Source organism: Syngnathus leptorhynchus, chromosome 20 (genome assembly GCF_054491065.1).
Source record: "Syngnathus leptorhynchus isolate UIUO chromosome 20, UIUO_Slep, whole genome shotgun sequence".
Classification (NCBI taxonomy): domain Eukaryota; kingdom Metazoa; phylum Chordata; class Actinopteri; order Syngnathiformes; family Syngnathidae; genus Syngnathus; species Syngnathus leptorhynchus.
In genome coordinates this window covers 1,893,215-1,912,726 of record NC_141214.1, presented here as the reverse complement: position 1 = coordinate 1,912,726, position 19,512 = coordinate 1,893,215, and the positions used below count along the sequence as shown (strand labels likewise).

General features: G+C 39.0%; 1 protein-coding gene across 5 annotated transcripts in view; it reads right to left on the bottom strand.

Moving 5' to 3' along the window:
- Positions 1–150: 150 nt before the first annotated feature.
- Positions 151–19,512, bottom strand: part of samd12 (sterile alpha motif domain containing 12) — a 30,581-nt gene continuing 11,219 nt past the window's right edge. For 4 of the 5 annotated variants that reach the window (XM_085901440.1, XM_085901441.1, XM_085901439.1 and 1 more), the window contains 3 exons: positions 19,251–19,391; positions 14,417–14,491; positions 151–1,767 (listed from right to left, as the gene is read on the bottom strand). In XM_085901440.1, the coding sequence (XP_085757566.1) occupies positions 1,736–1,767; positions 14,417–14,491; positions 19,251–19,391 (248 nt within the window). In that variant the 3' untranslated portion in view covers positions 151–1,735. The remainder of the gene's footprint in view (positions 1,768–14,416; positions 14,492–19,250; positions 19,392–19,512) is intronic. The other variant, XM_085901443.1, reaches the window with a different exon arrangement.

Here is a 19,512-nt window from a genome sequence, read left to right as displayed (position 1 = left end):
AGATAGTGATAATATGCTCAGGCATCTTCAACATAGTGAATAGGATTCAAACATGCAATGTCACTGTGGACCGGTTGAATGTGGCGGATGAACCGGCCACATCATGCCATGCATGGATTAACTGAGATAAGACATAATCATAGTAGGATCTTGTTGCTGACGTAGAATTGAGTTCAGCTTTTTTTTTTTTTCAAAACAGGTACAACCATAGAGGGCAAGTATCGGTCAATTTGGCGTCAAAAAATCCCCAATTTAAAAAAAATGACATCCCTGTCAAATCATGAAATAGAAAAAAAAAGACGTCCTACCCAGCCCATTTGCATGAAATTATAAAAAGTGACAAATGCTTTGTAATCCATCCAATCCTCTGACAGAAACACGTACGTACACATACCTTGAGGATTTTGTAATCCTAGCGGAGGCCCGATCAATACTGTTCAATCATCTAGCAGGTCTTTGCTGCAGCTGCTATATCCCGACAATGAATGACCGCACGCATGCACGCAGGCGGCTTGGTTGACTGTCCTGGCTATTATTATGATTAGGATTTGAATATAAACATCAATATTTAGAAGTTGTTACATTGTTTGCTACGGATCATGAATGTACAGTCACGCACGCACAAGACACACAGACGGACAGACGTGTGCTTTTTCGGCTTAGTAAAGAAGACACGTTATCATTTAACAGTGAGCGGCCTTCGTTCACGTTCACATTAGCGATGGTTTCTCTATATAAACATGACAAAAGAGACATTTCAATGACAGACGCAGCTGTCGGAGCTTGCTATTTTCAATATAGCGCACCTAAAAATAGTTTTTGGGAGAAGCTGACAAAACAATAAATAAAGCAGAGCCATACAGAGATGTGTCAAGAGGAAAAAGGAAGTCTGTGATGTCTTTCTCCATGGCTCCTGGGTAACCATTGCAAGTCAGAGCATCCCTGGGTTCAGCTTCTGTCGTAACTTGGCGTTAGTCGCTTAAAGCTGTTGAGCTACTCGGGACGAGGGATTTTAAGGACACCTCGGGGATTTTCCTTCTCATGGTCCAGCCTGACCAATTTTTAAACTGACTTGTTTTTGTGCTTTGACTAGATTTTTTTTGTTTGATTATAATTTGTTGCATTACTTTAAATATTTTCTCTACACATTGCTCCCATTTTTTTTTTATTTTATATCATAAATACTGCAACATCGCCGCATTGACGACAGCATCGACGGTCCGCACATGGATGAGCTTGTGTAAAGTCCCTGTTGCGCTTATTAGGCTATAATTAGAGGAAGAATGGAGGATTTATGAACAGTAATTGCCTTGCCACATCTCCAAAGCGCTAAGTTGGATTAGGACCAGCCTTCCCATGAGGGGAACATAAACCTTCAAGTGCTACTGTGAAGTTTGAGTGACACTTTCAAGTAGTGTCTTTAAGGTGTTACTGTAAAATAGCCTTTTGGGATGAATTACAGCCACACACAATCCCCAAAGTAGCGTATTGCCCAAAATATTGGATTGACGTGATGGAAACTATTGGTCAGACTCCACAATGCCGCCACGATTGTTTGGTTTACGAGGAAAGATCGCGTTGGAACTTGTGGGGAGGATTTTCAGGAGTGGCTGGGAAGAATGTATGAGTTCCTAATCTTCTCATGGATAAATTGACACAGAGCGCTGTACAAAGTCCAAGAAGAGGTCGGATGATCACACAGGTCGTCTGCTTTTAGGCTTGCCGAGTCGTTGGCTTATGGTGAAAGTGGGGCGCATTCCAGGGATCCTGCAGAAGGAAAAAAAAAAAAGAAAAATAAGGAAAAGTGGGGGTGACAACTATCACAGGAAAACGGTAGAGCAACTGAGAAACTGAGACGATAGTGGAAATATGGAATTTGAGATCAAACAAGCAAAAAAATAAGGGGCTTGAGATAACAAGCATAGGCACAGCGAGGCATAAAAATGGATCACGAGGATGGAATTAGAACACTAAAAGAGAGAGCCGAGAGATAAGAGAAACGGCATGAAAGAGAGAAAGAACGGATAAAAAGCCAGGGCACATAATTATGAAAAAAAAAAAAGCACGAAATATATCAATGCGGCGAGCATCTTTGTGCTTCCGGGCGTCCGCCGAACTGAGACACAGCAGCGTCCGTAAAAAAGGCACACATGCTTCTCGTCGAGTCTTTCAAATGTAAAAACGGGAGAATAAGTGGGAGAAATGAAGCGGACCGAGATAAATGGCATTATTTCAAACTCAGTCAGCGCGTGCGACCACAACAAACAGATGGGTGCTAGTCATTCTCTTAACAACACAAAAGTAGCTGCTGCAAAATGGAGGAGAAAAAAAATCTGATTTGACTGCATTACTTTATTATACTGCTAAAATCAAAATGTGTCAAAGGGTTAGGGTTAGGGTTAGGGATGATGATGGATGATTTCTTTCCCTCAGTATTTGTTGACTGCACTCGGACTCGCATTTGTCCTTCCTTCCCTCCCGCACAATTTGACAGGCCACCGTTTATGCTGTCGACATGTCTACTTTAATAATAGCACCCTCTTTTGTTGCAATGGCACACAGTCACAATCCTATCTGTGATATGGCAACAACACTTGGACAAACTACATTGGCAAAAAAACAAAACCTAGATTCAGTCTTGGAGGTTGTTATGAAAATATTATTTTCCCTGGAAGCCTAATAGAACAAAACAAAACATTATTTTTTTTATTGATTAAAAATAAATACAATTATTTTATCATTAACTTTTTTTTAATGAATAATACAGAAGTCTAAATTAACAAACTAAAATTAGATTGAATGCATTAATGATAGTTTCATTTGCAGTTCTGAGCAGAGGAAATGATTTTAGAGCTTTGAATGTTAGCAGAAGTACTTAGTTTACCCTGCATTGGAAAAGTGCCCCAAGGCTTTTTTGTCTACAGCTTCATTTTGAGGAAGCTTTGCTTTGTCAGCTATAGAGTGAAGAGGCCACACATTTACACGCTTCTCCAAACAGTAAGTGGTGTGATGTGAATCTTAATTTTGTAATTTCTTTGCATTTTCATTCACACACACAACCCCTCCTTACAAATCCTCCACAGATCACCATAAACGCAATATTTGAAAGATTATTGCTGCTGTAAAACGAATAAAAGCTGACATTTTCACAACCATTATGTTATACAGCAATGTAGATAAAAAATAAAGGGCACATCATTTCGCTTTTATAACACTAACGTGTAAATTTCCCTGTTGCTGTAGAACCCAATTATTTTACATAATAAGCATAATATGTTAAATAAATGAGGCTAACAAATACTTTTCTTACATTCTTCACTTTAAGGTGATTTCCCAAACATATTTACTGCTTTCATTGGCAGTCCCATTTCTTAACTGTTGGACACTATTATGTAATCCAGCTCTCTCGAGGGTGCAGACGTGTCCTTCGGGGTTTAACAGAACCGAAATTGGAACATTAAAAAAAATGCCGGTGCTCTTTGTATTTCTATCGGTTCAAATTTGCACATAACTGAAAATCTGATAACAAAAATAAAAGTAAAACTCGATATACCCATTAAAAATATTTGCCAAAAATTCCTATTTGTGTTTACATGCACCAAATATGACCTCCTGTTCTGTGCCAATACAATGTTTCCCCTTCAGGATTTCTTTAAAGGTCTGTTATTGTCGCTATAGTCCCCAAAGAGGGCTCGGGGATAAGCAAAATAGTCGGAAACCCAAAACAGAAGGGTTTAACATATGAAAGGCAAAGCCATGGACGGAAATTAAAAAAAAAAGGGAAAAAAAAAAAAAAAAAAAAAAAAGAAATAAAAGATGAAATTGTGGGATGAGGAGATATAGAGAGAGAGACAGAGAGAGAGAGAGATAGAGAGAGAGAGACTTAACCAGGCACATAGCTGCATTCCCCAAGTGGCTTCTGTTCTGTCTTGTTGGCTCTTTGCAGCTCCAGCTCCCAGGATTACCGCATTTACACTTCCGCTTAAAAATAGCTCCCGTGATCATTTATTTAGCTTAAGTGTGCCAGCCGCTATTGTGTTCCCCTAGAGTACGGCCACATATACGTCCAAAATCAGATTCTTCTGCTCTTTTACTATCTGTTTCCAACTGGTGATATACTTGCATTCTCTCTTCACCTTTACTCGAAAATTTTACAATCAATTGCAAGAGCAACCATTCATATCAGCAGCAAATATATGACTTTGGTTAAATGGCACCATTGCTAGAGGTCCAGCACAATTTATTGGAATTTATTTCAATTTGTGAAAATATTATTTTGAGTCCCCAACATGAATTTCTACCATGCTGCCGAGTGATTGGACTATTCGATCGTGTTCGAGGTCAGGTGACCAGAGGTACTTAATGGCTCAAGGTGAATAGTCTTACAGCAACACTTGTGTTTCAAGGACAAGCTTTTAAGCCATGTAAGGGAAATAAAACAATCTGGCGATATTCATTTTGCCCTTTGGATACATCCGTCAAGTGTCTTTTGAGCATACTTGAAGGAGACGATTTTCAACGGGGGCATGCTCGGAGTTGATCGCACTTCAACATTAGCTCTGAGAGGCCTTCAAGGAGACGAAAAAAAAAAAAGGCTCGGCTACCGATTTGAAGAAGAGATTCAGTAGCTGAGGTTAAAAGGGGGTCATCACTGTGTAGGATACGGGGTATCAAATGTGATGACTCGACAGTCTGTTGGGCTGTGGGGATGAAGAAGATAGGAAGAGATCCATACAAGGAAGTGACTGGAAAATCTTGAGTCTACTTTTCGGTCGGTCTTTTGTCTCACTCGCTGCTGGCCCCGACGACCTCACATGGCGCCGAGCCTCGGAAAGCCCATCTACTATTATTTCCTATTGCCGCAGCCATAATGGGATCGTATTGTCTCCGCTCACATTTCTGCTCGCCTCCAAACGGTGAGCCTTTCCATAGTGAAAAGGCGGCACTGCGTGTTATTTTTTTTTTCTCCTCGTTCACACTTTCAAATTATTCAATACGCGGAGAGACGTCCATGCAGTGGTAATTGATTTATGAGCCATACCTAAATTATCTATGATCAGGAGAAGGTAGTCTTTGCGGTAGAGCACGGGTCTTTCCAATAGCTTTGAGGATTAGTGCAGAAGATAGGAACAAATTAATAATGATTAAATTCATGCTGGAAGCAGAACAAATTAGCTTTTAAAAAAATAATGGTTCTGCCAAGTCGCTTTAAATTATTTTGGATACATAGAGGTTAAGTTTGGGTTTTGTATTTGCAGAAACACAACATTAGTAATAATAATAATAACAATGATAAAAATACAATTATTTTACGATATAGATATCATCTAATAATCTTATGTTGGCATCTTTGTAATGATGATGATAAAAAGGAAGTTGTAATTTTTGCTCTATTAAGAACTTCTGAAAACACTAATTTGTCGTTGAGTGTCTTTAGAATTCGGGGAGTTTAAATCTAATGTGCTTGTCTGGTAATTAAATAAGAGATAAAGCCGACAATTAGTGCCGCCGGTGCGTATCAAGCTGGTCGTACTTGTTAAAGTGTTTGTTAAAGTGTGACATTGAGTATTTTTATGAGTGGGCAAATGCATCTGTGCAAACATTTGTGTAGACACATTTCAGTGCTAGTTCTGAAGGCGTTATAAGGTGTTCTGCAAAACTATCTGCATTTCAAACACATGTAGAAATCGATATCTTTGCTTCAAATTATTATTATTATTAATTATTTATAAATTATAGAACTATATGTATTGAATATGATCAAAATATGATTTGATAAATGTGATTATTTAGAATAATTGTAGTTTCCTTTTTCATTCAAAAGTGCTGATTCACTTCCTCCCATGCACACACCTCCACTCGTGATTGATTGCGTATTCCGTACATAGCGCGTGCCCTCGCCAACTCCGTGGCGTTAAACGTATATTAACCAGCCGGGGATCCGCATACGTGACCAGGCTCCTCCTTTCCCACGAGGATCAAACCTGGCGTTGTTACATAGCGCCGCCCTTGAGCTCGCCACTGTTAAATATGCGCGGCACCGTGTGTTCAATGTACGTCGTGTTACTGTCAGGTCAGGTCAGGTCAGGTCCCAGTGAGTACAGAAGAGGGCACCTGGAGGGGTGGAGGAGCCAGGCCATGAATATTAATCACACCCTGCGTGTGGATTTGGGGAGGGACTCCAGGGATGGCTGTGAAGTATTACCTTGGGGGATTTCGACTATACACATTCATTAAGCATCAGTACTCCTGTGCGGAAGGCCGAGATAGGGCGCCATGTTCCTGCATACCCTCCGGCATGGACACAGTTAGCTTTTTTTTTTCTTTTCTTTTCGTGTTGAGATTACACAATCACTGGGCTGCAACAGCAAACTGCACAGCGTACCTTCACGCTGCTGTGGTAAATATTCTCACTGGCATCTACCTGTAGTTTTGTAATAGGTCTGGGTCAACAGACATTGGGAAATCAGGGGGAGGCTAATGGAATCAATTAGTTGATCTGCTTCACTGCCGGGAAATCACGAATGTTGTTTTAAAACGGCGGCGTCAGGGAATGCTTCAACAAATATGCATAAATATCATGCCTTTCTGAGATTGTATAACAGACGGAAAAGGCGGAATACGTCATTTTTCATTTTCCTTTTTTTGCGTAACAAAAATGTTTCTATCTATAATGGCTGAGTGTCTTAAGTCTGACTGAATTCATCTCAATTTGCTCAGTTATTGTAGCACAATTTATCACTTTTATGTAAACCGTCAAATGTAATAATCGAGAACAGGTTTTGTCAACCGGTGGTTTGCGGTCCTTTAGTGGTCCCTGTCAGTATTGCAAGTGGTCCGCGAAATTAGAAATGGAAACTAATGGTAACATTTTAAAAAATAATATTGATTTATTCAATGAAAGCTAATTTTGTGAATCATTTACCCCTTCCAAATTATGTCAAATGTAGCCGAGATACCCAAAATAGATAAATAGCTTGTCTATCTTTAAATAATATTCCGCCAAAGCAATGGTCCCCGGATTACTTCTTGGTTATGCTTTTAAATGCTTTAAAGTCAGAGTTAATTAGCAACTCTCCTTTGTCCTGCTGCAGTTTCCATACATCCCGTGTTTCTTATGCAAACAACACTAGTGTATCATGCCAAAGCATTTGTAATGCAACGCAATGCTAAATCAAGATGAGTGTCTTAGCCAAGTGAAAGTGAAGACTGGGAACATTTGCACAAATGATGAATAATTGTCCAAGAGCCTGCATGCATGCCCCACAAATAAACCTGTCACCTGTTTTCACCGCCTACTCGACACTGAGTAATTGCACTGAAGCGGACGTTATGCTATGTTATTGGATGGCAGACTTACTTAACTCCTATATTTATACCCGCAAAATTTTTCATACTCATTTCAGGATGGCTTGACATCTGTGGATGTATTTTTTTTTTCTGCGTAAACAAGTAAGCAAGCCTGAAGAGCAGATCAGATTTAAAACTTGTTTGTTTTAGGACAATAGAATAAAAGCTCATTGTGAGTATGGATGGTATGATGATACAAGGTGGAAGTAGGAGAAGCTCTGGGGAGACAACAACATCAGGACAAAGGAACTCTACAGACAGATGGAAGGTAAAGAGAAAGGAAACAAAGTAGTAGCCGTAGTGGGTGGAATACAAAGCCTTTAAAACACAACAATGGACAAACATTTGGAAAAACAGCTTGGACTTGCATGAATATACCAGATGGCTTGAGTAACAGTGAAAACGTTTAGAACAACATAAATCAAGGGACATCGTGAAAGAAGAAATTCCCGGTATGGTTGCCTGTTTGAAATAAACCCTCAATTGTTTACAAACAATATTTAATTGATGCTTAGCAGTGGAAACTCAAATATAGAACACTTTAAAGTTTGTAATATTTTGTTAGACAAATATTTTTTTTATAAATATTATATGTAAATATGAATAATATGAATAAATATTAATAAAAATATATATAACGATTTATATATTAAATATATTATATATTAAATACAAATATTTATACAAATAAATAATCAATAAATAAATGTGCAGCAAACCGACTCGCCACCTTTTTTAGTAAATCACTTGTCTAGCCGAGTGAGCACATGGCACTCAAACAAGATCTACTTGACCTTTTCTGCTCGCAGACGTGAGTAAAAACAATCGTGTGCTAAATTCAGCACCATTAAACCAAAGCGTTTCATTGTTCATTACCGGCGGAGGAGAAAATGAATTTGTCTTCATGGATCACTAGTTGCAAAGCAAGCAGGTTGTACACAAACCAATTCGGCCACTTACTGTGACAACCCGACAAGGGGCAATCAAAAACAAAAGGCCATCGTTGTCACACTGCACAACATGGCGAGCGTGTGGTGACTCATGTTTGCCAGATGGAGACGCTTGACGGACAAATAAGAATTACAGCTCTGGCCTCTTTATCTTCCCATTTGACTTACTACTACACTGGTGTGATTGATGGCTGAACGCAGGCCTTGCTGTGTAAGGAGATGAAGAGACATGAGCCGCAAAGCCCAACAAAAGGCAAACAAAAAAAACACAACCCAGACAAGAAGAATTGGAAAGATAGTGAATAGACATTGTTAGTCTTTGGAAGGGATGAGCTACCATTTGTTCTGAAGAATACTGTTGTCACTGCATGTTCTTTGGAAGTTGTACAATTTTGAAACTTTGTCCTTTTCAATTCTGTCGAGTACTGCTGAATTTGAATAATTACGACTCACAACTTTGAGGTTGACCCAGTTCCCCAGCAGCTTGACTTAAAAGCAAATGCCAAAATCACTATTTGGATACTGGGCTGATTTGTTGTTGCATCTTATTGGGCACTTTTTCATGTGTCTAAAACTGTCACGTTAAACAAAATATGTCTGAACACTTCTTCATTTCATATTTTTGGCCAAAAAGGTAATTTTCTGTTTGATATTGGAGTCTTGAGTCCTTTGAGCCAACTCTTAATTACAGAAGCAGCCACTTCAGGCAATTTGAAAGCAGTGGTGATAAACTAAGGTGTTCACATCATCAAAAAGCAGCTGCGCTCCTAGCAGAATTGGGAGAAATTAGCATCGCTCATCACGTGCCGGAGTGCTGACGCAACGAGATTTCAACATTTGCTGTATGAAAAGGCGTGGAGTTTTCATGACATGTGAATTCCATTTTCAGTGGATGTGACCTTAGCCAGTGCTCATCCACAGGAGCTTGATTTTATGTTCACTTTTTAATCAATCCATAGCAATGTAATCAAAATACCGTGCTCATAACACACTCGGGAGACAGACTTGACTAAGTTGCCTAGCAACGCAATGTGTGCGTGGCGCATCAAATATTACAAAAAAAACCAACAACATAAAAATCCCCTCCAACTCAAAAAAAAAAAATCTGATTTGGAATCGGCTGCAAGTAACTTTTTTTTCTTTGCACACACGTGCAGACACGTCGAGCGTTGTTTTCACCGGTTTTCCAATTTTCCATCAGGCTGAGCACTATCAGTAGTGTTGTATACCGTGGACCCGTTCGATCAGTCTCAGGGAATAGAGTGTGCCTGCAGCTCCGTGTATGGCCAGCGCTTCTTCTCCCAGGGGCCACTTCCCCTTAATTGAAACTCAACTGAAACACAAGCCTGCAAAGTACAGAGGCTCCTGCGACACTGTTATCTGCGACCTCACGAGTGACGGGCAGCAGCAGCCTCTGGCTTGGAAATAAAAGCCATGAGACCATCCCTCGGTCCTGGGCGCACAATGGAATATGACAATTCCACGTAGGCAAACAAAAAATGGAACCGAGCCACGATCTGGACGGTGAAAGAAAGTAGATGGCGGCTCAATGGAATAATAATGATAGAAATGATGTATTGCCACGGGTCAATGCAAAATAATCGGATGATAAGAAGGCTAGAGGTAAACGGAAAGTCAAGTATGGACAAATGAAATGAATGAATGAGATTGCTGGCTTAAAGTGGGTTAAGGCTGCAGGCTATGCGCTAATCACTGTTTAAGTCTGTTAACTGTGGAAGCATAGCAAAGCGATTCCTTACACAATATGGAGAATGAAATCAAATTGAGCCAGTGCCAATAAATGATTGCTTCAAAATGTGCATGTATTGCCAACAACAAAAGAGTATAATATTAGACACACTGGAAGAATGATGATAGGGGATGGAAAAAGATTAGCAATTTAGTTTGATACACCGTATTATGCTGATACCTCCAATAAAGCTGGGGACTGATTAAAAAAACATCTATTAGGCAATGATTAAAAAAAATATGTAAACAGGGGCACTTGTACCTCAAGGCAGTGTTGTTTGAATGGGCAAATTATGTTTTTTTCCGCTGGTAAATAAATAAATAATATATATATATATATATATATATATATATATATATATATATATATATATATATATATATATATATATATAAAATATAAAAATATTTAAAAAAAAAATAAAATAATATATATATATATATATATATATATATATATATATATATATATATATATTTTTTTTTTTTTGGGACATGGCAAGGTTACATGGCACCACTTCTGCTGACAACTTCCTTTCTAACCTTCCTCTGGCTTCCCACCATTAACAAGCAACAGCAGGGCCCATGCTTAGCATGCAGCAACACCTGTCTTGCCTGCAGTCCATTTTTTTTTCCCAGCAGCTTCATCGTCAGCATCTCCAACTGAGCTTGCCGTAGTGTTGAAGACAGAGTTAGAGAGAGGCTCTTTGTATTCTGTTAATCCTCCCCTCCCTTGCTCTCTCCCTCCCTCCCGCCTCCACGTACAGTTGCAAAGGGTAATGGAGGTTAACAAGAGCTTCACTTACACACACGCTGACTGAGTTCCTTAGAGGCCAGAGGAAAAAGCACAGTGCGTGCTATGTAGAAACCTCTCCATGGGCCTGTTCAATTCAATTCGGGATGGTTGTACCTTCTTGATGGATTTATGATGGCACAAGATGCCAAACAGTCCCTTGTGTATTTTTAAATAATTGATTCCATATGTACAATATGTGACATCCTTATATTAGTTTCCATTTATTTATTATTAATTTATCGAGTATGCAGTGGTCACAAATAAATAACTCATATAAAGTTTGACTCTGATGAGGAACTAACATCTCATACAATGTTGATGAACATGTTTGGCTTGATCTACAAAGATTGCAATTTTTTCCCACGCTGGAACAGATTGTGCGCATTGTTGGCAACAGATGTCTACCTATTCGCATATACTAGTTGCAGAACTTCGATTTGTCAGATCCAATTCTGTTTAGTAAAAATTCATATAAAGTTGTTGCAAGTGGGTGGCATTGGAATAAAAAAAAAATACTTCTGCTTCATTTGATATATTACACATCTTGGTAATTTACTCCTATGAATCAACCTTTAAGAGATCAGATGAAGGGAAAAATCCCTCTTCAAAAAAAATGAATTGGCTGACTAAATTACCTCCGATATGTCTTGATCTGAGACTCTCAGCCTGGATCTTTTCAATAAATCAGAGTTAATACAATGTTGGTAGTTTTTCATAAAATGTTGGCTCAGGCTGGGCACAGCACATCTCTAGAAATAGCAGGAGAACTCCGCTCAATATCTTTGTCGCATCCAATTGTAATTGTGCGGGGCAACGGTGGCATCTCTGTTTGGATATTGCTGGCTTAGATTTCCCAAGAGTTTGGAAGAGCGCAAAAAAAAAAAAAAAACCTCTCTCCCAAAGTCTTTCTGTCGTTCTCAGTGTCACACCTTTTGGGCCGTGGCAAGCTGACAAATCTCATCTGTCATTTTAACGCCAGGGATGGATTTATTGGAAAGCAAGAAAATACACACAGTATAGCTGACATCTCCATGGAGACAGATTTGAAGTGGAAACATTACAAACTGTTTTTATTTCTGGCATTTCACCAATGATTACATGAGCAAAAAAAAAAACCCCAATCGTCCTCCTTCTGTATTGTCATGGTAACGCATAACAGGACCTATCAGATGGGATATTTAAAAACAAAAACAATTCCTCTCAGCATTGTGCCGGCCAAATATTTGCATTTACTGAACCAAAATGCACCAAACAAACATTTGGACGCCGCATCCAACAAAATGTTTTGCAACACTTCTCTTCCTCCTCCTCCTCTCTGTCTCTTTTCCTTTATCAGACATAAATTTCAACACATCCTTCTCAAGAGGGACCATCATTAGCCGCTAGTCTTTAGCAGATTGACTTGGCAGTGCAAAGGCGGTCAATGGTAATATCCGATCCCACTCCAGTCATTAGGCGAGCATTAAAACTGACACTGCAGATTTTCATTTTGAATCACAATAAACCTTTGTCTAAGTCTCACCTTTTAATAACTTAGCAAATTAGGACTGAGAGAATCCTAATCAGCTCCTCGCTCCAACTGCTTAATTACAACGACATGACACACGCTCCGCCATAGGACGACGCTGACGACACACAAGAAGGGAAATGAGGTCGAGATGGGCTTCAGCCGCTCTGTTTCAAGTGAGCATTCGTAGAAAACACAGAGAATTGCAAGGCCGCTCGCTCTCTGTCAGACGGGATATTTACGTCTTTCCACAAATGAATTCCTAGTTGTCCAATGCAATTTTTGAGAATTATTTGTTATCTTTGCTTTTAGCGCTATTGACGATAAAATTACGGGTTTCGCTCAAATCATAAATTGTATCGAATTTATGCCCTGTCATTTATTTTGGAGTTTCATTGGCACAAATTATCCAATATAACAGTGCTCCATATAATTTAATTGCAAAGCAGCAAAAAAAAAAAAAGGGAAAGTGACAACTAAGCATAAATAAAGAGATAAAAGATCCCACGGGATCAGGTTAAACGGCAATCTGCTCAATGCTTGTCAAAGTCAAAGGCACTCAAAAGGTGAACTTCATCCGACTCCTTGCCATAATTGGCCAATAAAATAAAACACTAACAAATGTGTTTGCTGGCCCCGAGGGGGTAATGAGATACATGAAAGACTTCCAATATTTTCTGACTGATGATATGATGGCTGCCTAATGAAGACTAATACGTCGCTTATAAATAGCCGGTGGGTGGATTTGGTGTCATACGACCCGAGCGTGCAACGTAGCGTAGTAAATGACTGCCATAGCAGAAGACTTGCATCATTTATTCATCAAATATTCCCTACCTATTTTCTTTTGTATTGACATCACTCAACCACACCGACAAGCTATAATTCAACACCACAAGCTGTAGCCCAAAAAGATGACAGGAGACTAAAGTGGGGGGAAAAAAAAAAAAATCCTGCTCATCCACTGAATGAATTGCACGCAAATGATATTTTTCAGTTTTTCCTTATACAAATAAAACTATTATTGTCATTCAATTAGGCCTCCCTCCACTGTAACGGTGTCCCTTCATTAACATGGATGTCCTACAACCAGTTTGGCATTCTTCCCTGATCTTCACTGTTAATGTCATGACAGATTTATGAAGAGCAATTCGGCAAGTGAAACGGCAATAAAGCAATTCCCCCCCCCCCCCCCCCGCTGTGAGTGATGGCACACGTTCTACTGCCACAACGCCACGCACTTTCATTAATTCATCCTGCCATTTCGCATTGGCACTCTTCCCCCGTGCTAAAGAAGCACTGGCACTTAGGTGCATTAGTTTGAAACTTCATTTTTTTTTTCTCTTTTCTGATTTACAGAAGTGTGACCGAGTAAAAGAGTATATAAAGGATTTATCCTTGCGGTAGGTAGGTAGCAAAAACGAGGCGTCCCTCATTAGGTGCATCGGTGGTTGCCGGCATAGTTACAAGGCCAGGCCATACTCAGGTCGGACAGGAGGATAATCAAAAGATAGGCATGTCCCTGAAGAGAAGCCACTGGCGGGGGCAAAAGATCGCTGCCCGGCCGCCATCAGTCTCACAACATGGACTACACACAGAAAATGAAACTGACATCAAATGGATTCCTGGCCCACACACAAAGCATATTTGAGTTGAGAAAATAGTTTGCGGAACAATAAAGAAGATATAAATGTTTCAGAACATCCTACATCTGCATACCACAGCCACAATACATTACAATCCCCAGCATATATTCATCTCAGTAACTCGAAAAATGCCATCAAATATTCGTATCCAGTTGCTTTACAGTCTCTTCTTAAGCACTGTGAGCCATAGTTTCAAGCCAAAGGCATTAAAAGTTCTCCATCAATCATGTCTGCCCTTAAAGTGAAAGATGTTAAAATAATAATGGATGATCAGGTGCGCTGCTGTGCTATTGCTAACTACGCTGCCATCAATCATCAATAGAGCAGCCTGATCCCAAACAGGCATAAAATACATCATATCCTCTTTATGTACCCTATGTACCTGGAAAAAATAAAAAATAAAAAAAACCCGACTAACCTTGGCTTCTTTTTGCTGAGCGCTCAATGTCCTCACACCCCTTTGTGTTGCATGGTACAAAATGCTCTGAGGGGACTGTAAAAAGAATGAATTTTCTTTTGAAGACCAATATTCATGGTCCAGATCATGTGCACTTCCATTTAGCAAACACATTTTGTTGCCTAATATTTGACTGATCTGTGCAAATAATACTAAAGCCAACTCTACTGCATGAGAAAATATAATTGTCATTTATCGACACCAAAAATAATCAAACATGTATTTTTATCAATGATTCTTTTTTTTTTTTTATTGTCAGCTAGACTACATTATAACATCTAAAGACATCCATGAAAATATTCCGTGAAATTAACATAAAACAAGGAGAAAGTCAATAGCTCATTAGCAGTTTCCATCTTTGATCACCATTAATTCATGTACGGCCTTGAATAATAAAGAAGCCAATTACAGCACTGGAGCAAAGGCATGTGATTTTGCACCAGAAGACACAGCACAGATTAAAAAAAAAATGACCGCTGAACCATTCTACCTCCCCGTGAGCACCATTTATCGCTTTTAATAAGAAAACAGACTTAACTGACGGGTTCAAGTCGTTTTTTTTTATTTTTTTTTAAAAGCTCATTATGAACCAACTCAACTTCTGGCTATTCAAACGATCCAATATTCTCCCATTCTTTTTCTAACTGGTATAGCCCGGGCATCGCCATGACAACCAATATTTCCTCTTCTACTTCCCATTCCATGTAAAGAGCATTGCAAAAGCTGCTTTATGGAATGATGGCTTGTACAGTAAGTGCGCTCGGGCCTATTGATCCAGTTTTGTAAGATCATGAAAGTCCCTGCTGTCTGGGCTCCTGGATGTCCGCTTGTGGTCAGAGACTGCATCAGACTGAGTGGAACCAGGCAAACTATAGATGGAGCGCTTAATGCAATCTCATTTGGCGATAACTGAATGAAGATGGCGTCGGTAGTTCTTCTGTAGCCACTCTGAACCATTGCAAATGAAGTTCAGCACTAGTGTCATATTCAGACATAGATATAGGTAAAATTATTTTACACATGGTGTGTCTAACCTTGACATTATTCTTCTGCCTCACAGCTCTTTTGTTCCAGGAAAAAAACAAAACAGTGGTGTGCGTGTGGGTGGAGAAGAGTTTTCTTTTCTTTTTGATATTTTTCTTTTTTTAAATTATTTTTTATGTTTAGTCAATAAGCTAATTCCTTATTTTCTTTCATGTGTGTTATTGTGTATCCCCATCATGTCCTGTTATTTAAAAAAATAAAATAAAAAGCTCTTTTTGTCAGAATGAAGGACATGTGAATGACTGCTATTATCCAATTTTTCTTTTCTTTCCTAGTAAAAAACGCTAAAAATTTGTGTAATCTCTCCGTGTATCTCCTGAATAGGATTGAAGGCCTAAGTGACTCATTATTTTAAAGTTATGGTGCACTATGGCATCTAAGCAGGGGCACAGTTTATGAAAAGATATAGACCACATTTATATCTAAGGGACAGGTTAAAAAAAAAAAAAAAAAAAAGCACTTTGTCAAAGGTATTCACTTTCACATCTTTCAAGCGCTGAGCCATAATGGAAGTCTCTGCAGAAGCAATCTTACTGACAGGAAATGATGAAAAAGAATTAATTTGACCTTCCCTCCCGGCAAGAATAAGCAAGGAAGAAAAAAGAGGGAGGAGACATTGGAGAGCGCAGTGAGGACGGATGAAGTCAAGGGAAAACCGTAAGGCTGAAGGGCTTTCAGAGATGCGCTGGTCCCGAAGGGAGAGCTGGGCTAATGAGAGCTCTCGCTTCGCCGCGCACCCGGCGCCGGCCGGGCATCTGATACATGGGGAAAGTCCAAAGGAAGAACAGAAGTCATACTGAAGCGCCTCCAGTCTTTTTTTTTTTTTTACCCACTGTATAATCCATTTTAGGGCATATTATATTTTGGCATTTGCAAAAAAGATACATTTTGCCTGTTGCTTCAATGATGTCCTTATAATAAGTCTGAGTTGAGTTTAATTTTCAGTTTTTATCGTTCATCTCTAAACAGAATAAATGTAAATGTCAGCAATAACACTATCATTGATTCACAACGGGAAGATCTCCAAATAATGACTTACTGTAAGCCGAGGTAGAAAAAGACATGACAACTTTTCTTCTCTCCACTATAACATCACTATTCCAGAATAAAAAACCCTGATCTCCTGTTGTGTAATCAATAAAAGGAATACAGAACAACAATAATGGAACAGTCACTTCTTTTTTAACATTGTTTGGTCTTGATAATAGTATTCGCATTGACACTCCATCGTGTTTACTAGTTAATAGTTGCTGCTTGTCATGAATGAGTCGCTACGTGTGTGGTAAAATTTGTTTGGAGCATGAAATAGGCAAATGTGATTTTTTTATTTTTTTTTTATTTAGGGATACTTAAAAGAATTTGTCTGCCCCCCCACATTTGTCTTTGTCACTGTTAATGAGTCTTTGTTTGAGTAAATGAAGCATAAACACTCTGGCCATGTCTACATGCCCAGATTAGCGTGGCCTATTCTGAAAAGCGCTTTGGTGGCGGGGCGCCGTCAGCTGTGTAATTCAAGTAGCTTTTTGGAGAGCCATGATTTCACAAGCCAGTTAATAGCTTATTTATTAGCACCAGGGTTGAAAACGTCATTACGGTCCCGAGCATGAAATTGAATCCAGAAAAAGTTGAAAATTGGATTTTTTTTTTTTGGGGACGAGGAAAGCAACGCAACACCAATTATTCAATTTTTTTTGCATTTATATTCATTAAGAGCGAGTCCGTGTAGCCATTAAAGGACCTTTGATTTCTTTATTTTTAAAACCCCACCATAATTCATCATATTTTTCTTTGTCTCGGACCTGTCTAAGGTTTGATGTAAATCTACAACCGGCTTCCATTCCCTCATGACATCTTATCTCAGGTGAAGGAATATTGTTGTTTGTTTCAATACTAGATGCAAGGTTAATATAAAGTCTATAGCTTGTGGGTCTATCAGAGATGTGAGAATCGCTCCGATGTTTTCTTATGAGACACGAGTTTATTGCTTTTTCTGTTACCTATCGATCCTTGTTATTACAATTTCTTTCCCCGTACTTGTTTTTGCTTTGTTTACTATTTTTTTTTTCATTTCCTGAGTGTATACTGTTGAAAAGTGTTGAAAACATTCCTACCCACCCAAATATCACTAATGGTAGTTTTCCTAATTGAACTTGCCGGTGCTCATTTTCTCCGTTTACGCAAACAAAGACTGCTGTTGTTCCTTTGACCTTTCTCAGATAATTGTAACCTCGCAGATCTCTGTTGTCTTCCACTGGCACTGACACGGGGGACACGGGGAAATCTAATTATTCCCCTCGCATGGCCCAGTAACCCTTAAAGGTCAATCAGTGTCCGTCTAGCCGGACCTGTCTGGGCACACACTGCAGTAATTACAACAGCTCATTTTCTCTCTCTTTTTTTATTTTCCTCCATCAGTGTTTTGTGCCGCAATGTCGTGGTCGATAATAGATGTGTCTCGTCTCCTTATTATTGCTGCAAAAATATTGGACTATTTTTCTCTGTCTAGATATGACCTGTTTTTTTTTCACATTGACATTTAAACACACACCTCTTTGTCTTGGCTATATTAACATCTTTACACACAGCTTAATCTTCCACAAATATGTTTCCATAGATACCTTTTGAAAAAATTGTCTAGTCGTCTAGTATAATGTATAACGTTCGGGCCCAAATTACCTGGACAGAAATGAAAGACTCGATGAAATACCTGATTGTAATTGCACCTGCTGGGTTATCTTAACTGAGATTCACATTTGTTTTAATGATCATCATAAATAATAAAGTGGGGAAAGTATGAAGGGAACTATCAATAGTCATAAAAACTTTTTTGTTTTGTACAATATGGCTAATTTTTGATGTACTGTTGGTCTTGCGTTTATCTATAAAAACAGTTCATGAGTAAGATTAATTATTCTTATTTTCCGTGTTTTTTTATATTTTTTTTTTAAATCCTATATGGGCTCTTTTTCTTGCCACCAAGCGTTCTGTCTGACACACTTTTCATCCCACCTACCTTTGAGTTTTCCTCTCTGCTCGATCTCACCCATCTGTCGTCTCACCTCTCTCTCTCTTTTTTTTTTTTTTTTTTAACATGATGCCTCATCACCAGCCGCTCCATTGCTATCTATCTCATTTCCCTTCTCTGTAGTTCTAATCCCAAGTGGTTACAAGTCTTTTTGCCTCGAGCAACAGCTCAAGGTGCGGATGCCCTGGGCATGGAAATACATTGCTTTCTCTCCAACCTGCTTTCCAGTTCTTGTAAAAAAAAAAAAAAAAAGAAGAAAAACAGCCCAAGGGGTGTTTGAAAAACCCAGAAGGATTTCATGAGCTCCCATTCCACTTGGGGATGAGCTTTACATACTACAGTAGCTCTTCAACTCCAAAGAGTGCATATTGTAATTTGACCTGAGGCACGATGGTCATTGACCTTGTTCCATACATTTGTATTCACAACTCACAACGCCCATGTTGGTATTTCACACACTCCACATTTTAGTGAGTACAATTCCTAGAATCTATCTTCAACCCCGGAGGCTAAGTTCTGTTTTTGAGTGTACTCAAGGTGATGGTGAAGTAGGGAGGTAATGGAGGAGGGCAGGAAGCGACCACGGAAATCAGAAAAGGTTTTTCTGCTAAAAGCAATCTAGAAAGTCGGTGGCTTTGTTAACATTTGAATTAATAAATTGGAAATAATAAAAAAAAAACTTGAGTGTGTAGTGTTTGCAAATATTGAAAAAAAACAAAAGTTGACCTTGTGTTAGGAGCTGAAGGGTCCTAACTTCCTCCCGGACACGGAGTTGCAGGACCTGCTGCAGGATATTTTGCCTTTCCGCTTCCTGGATGATGCCCATTCTCTCCAGCTTTCGATCTGTCAATCTCATCAGAGCCCGCCCTAATAAAGAAAGAATAAAGTTATGTTTCCATCATGTCATTTAAAAAAAACAACATGTTTTTCAATAGCGGCAGATTAGTGTGAAATGTAATTCCATATATGTTGGCTCATTTGCTCATTC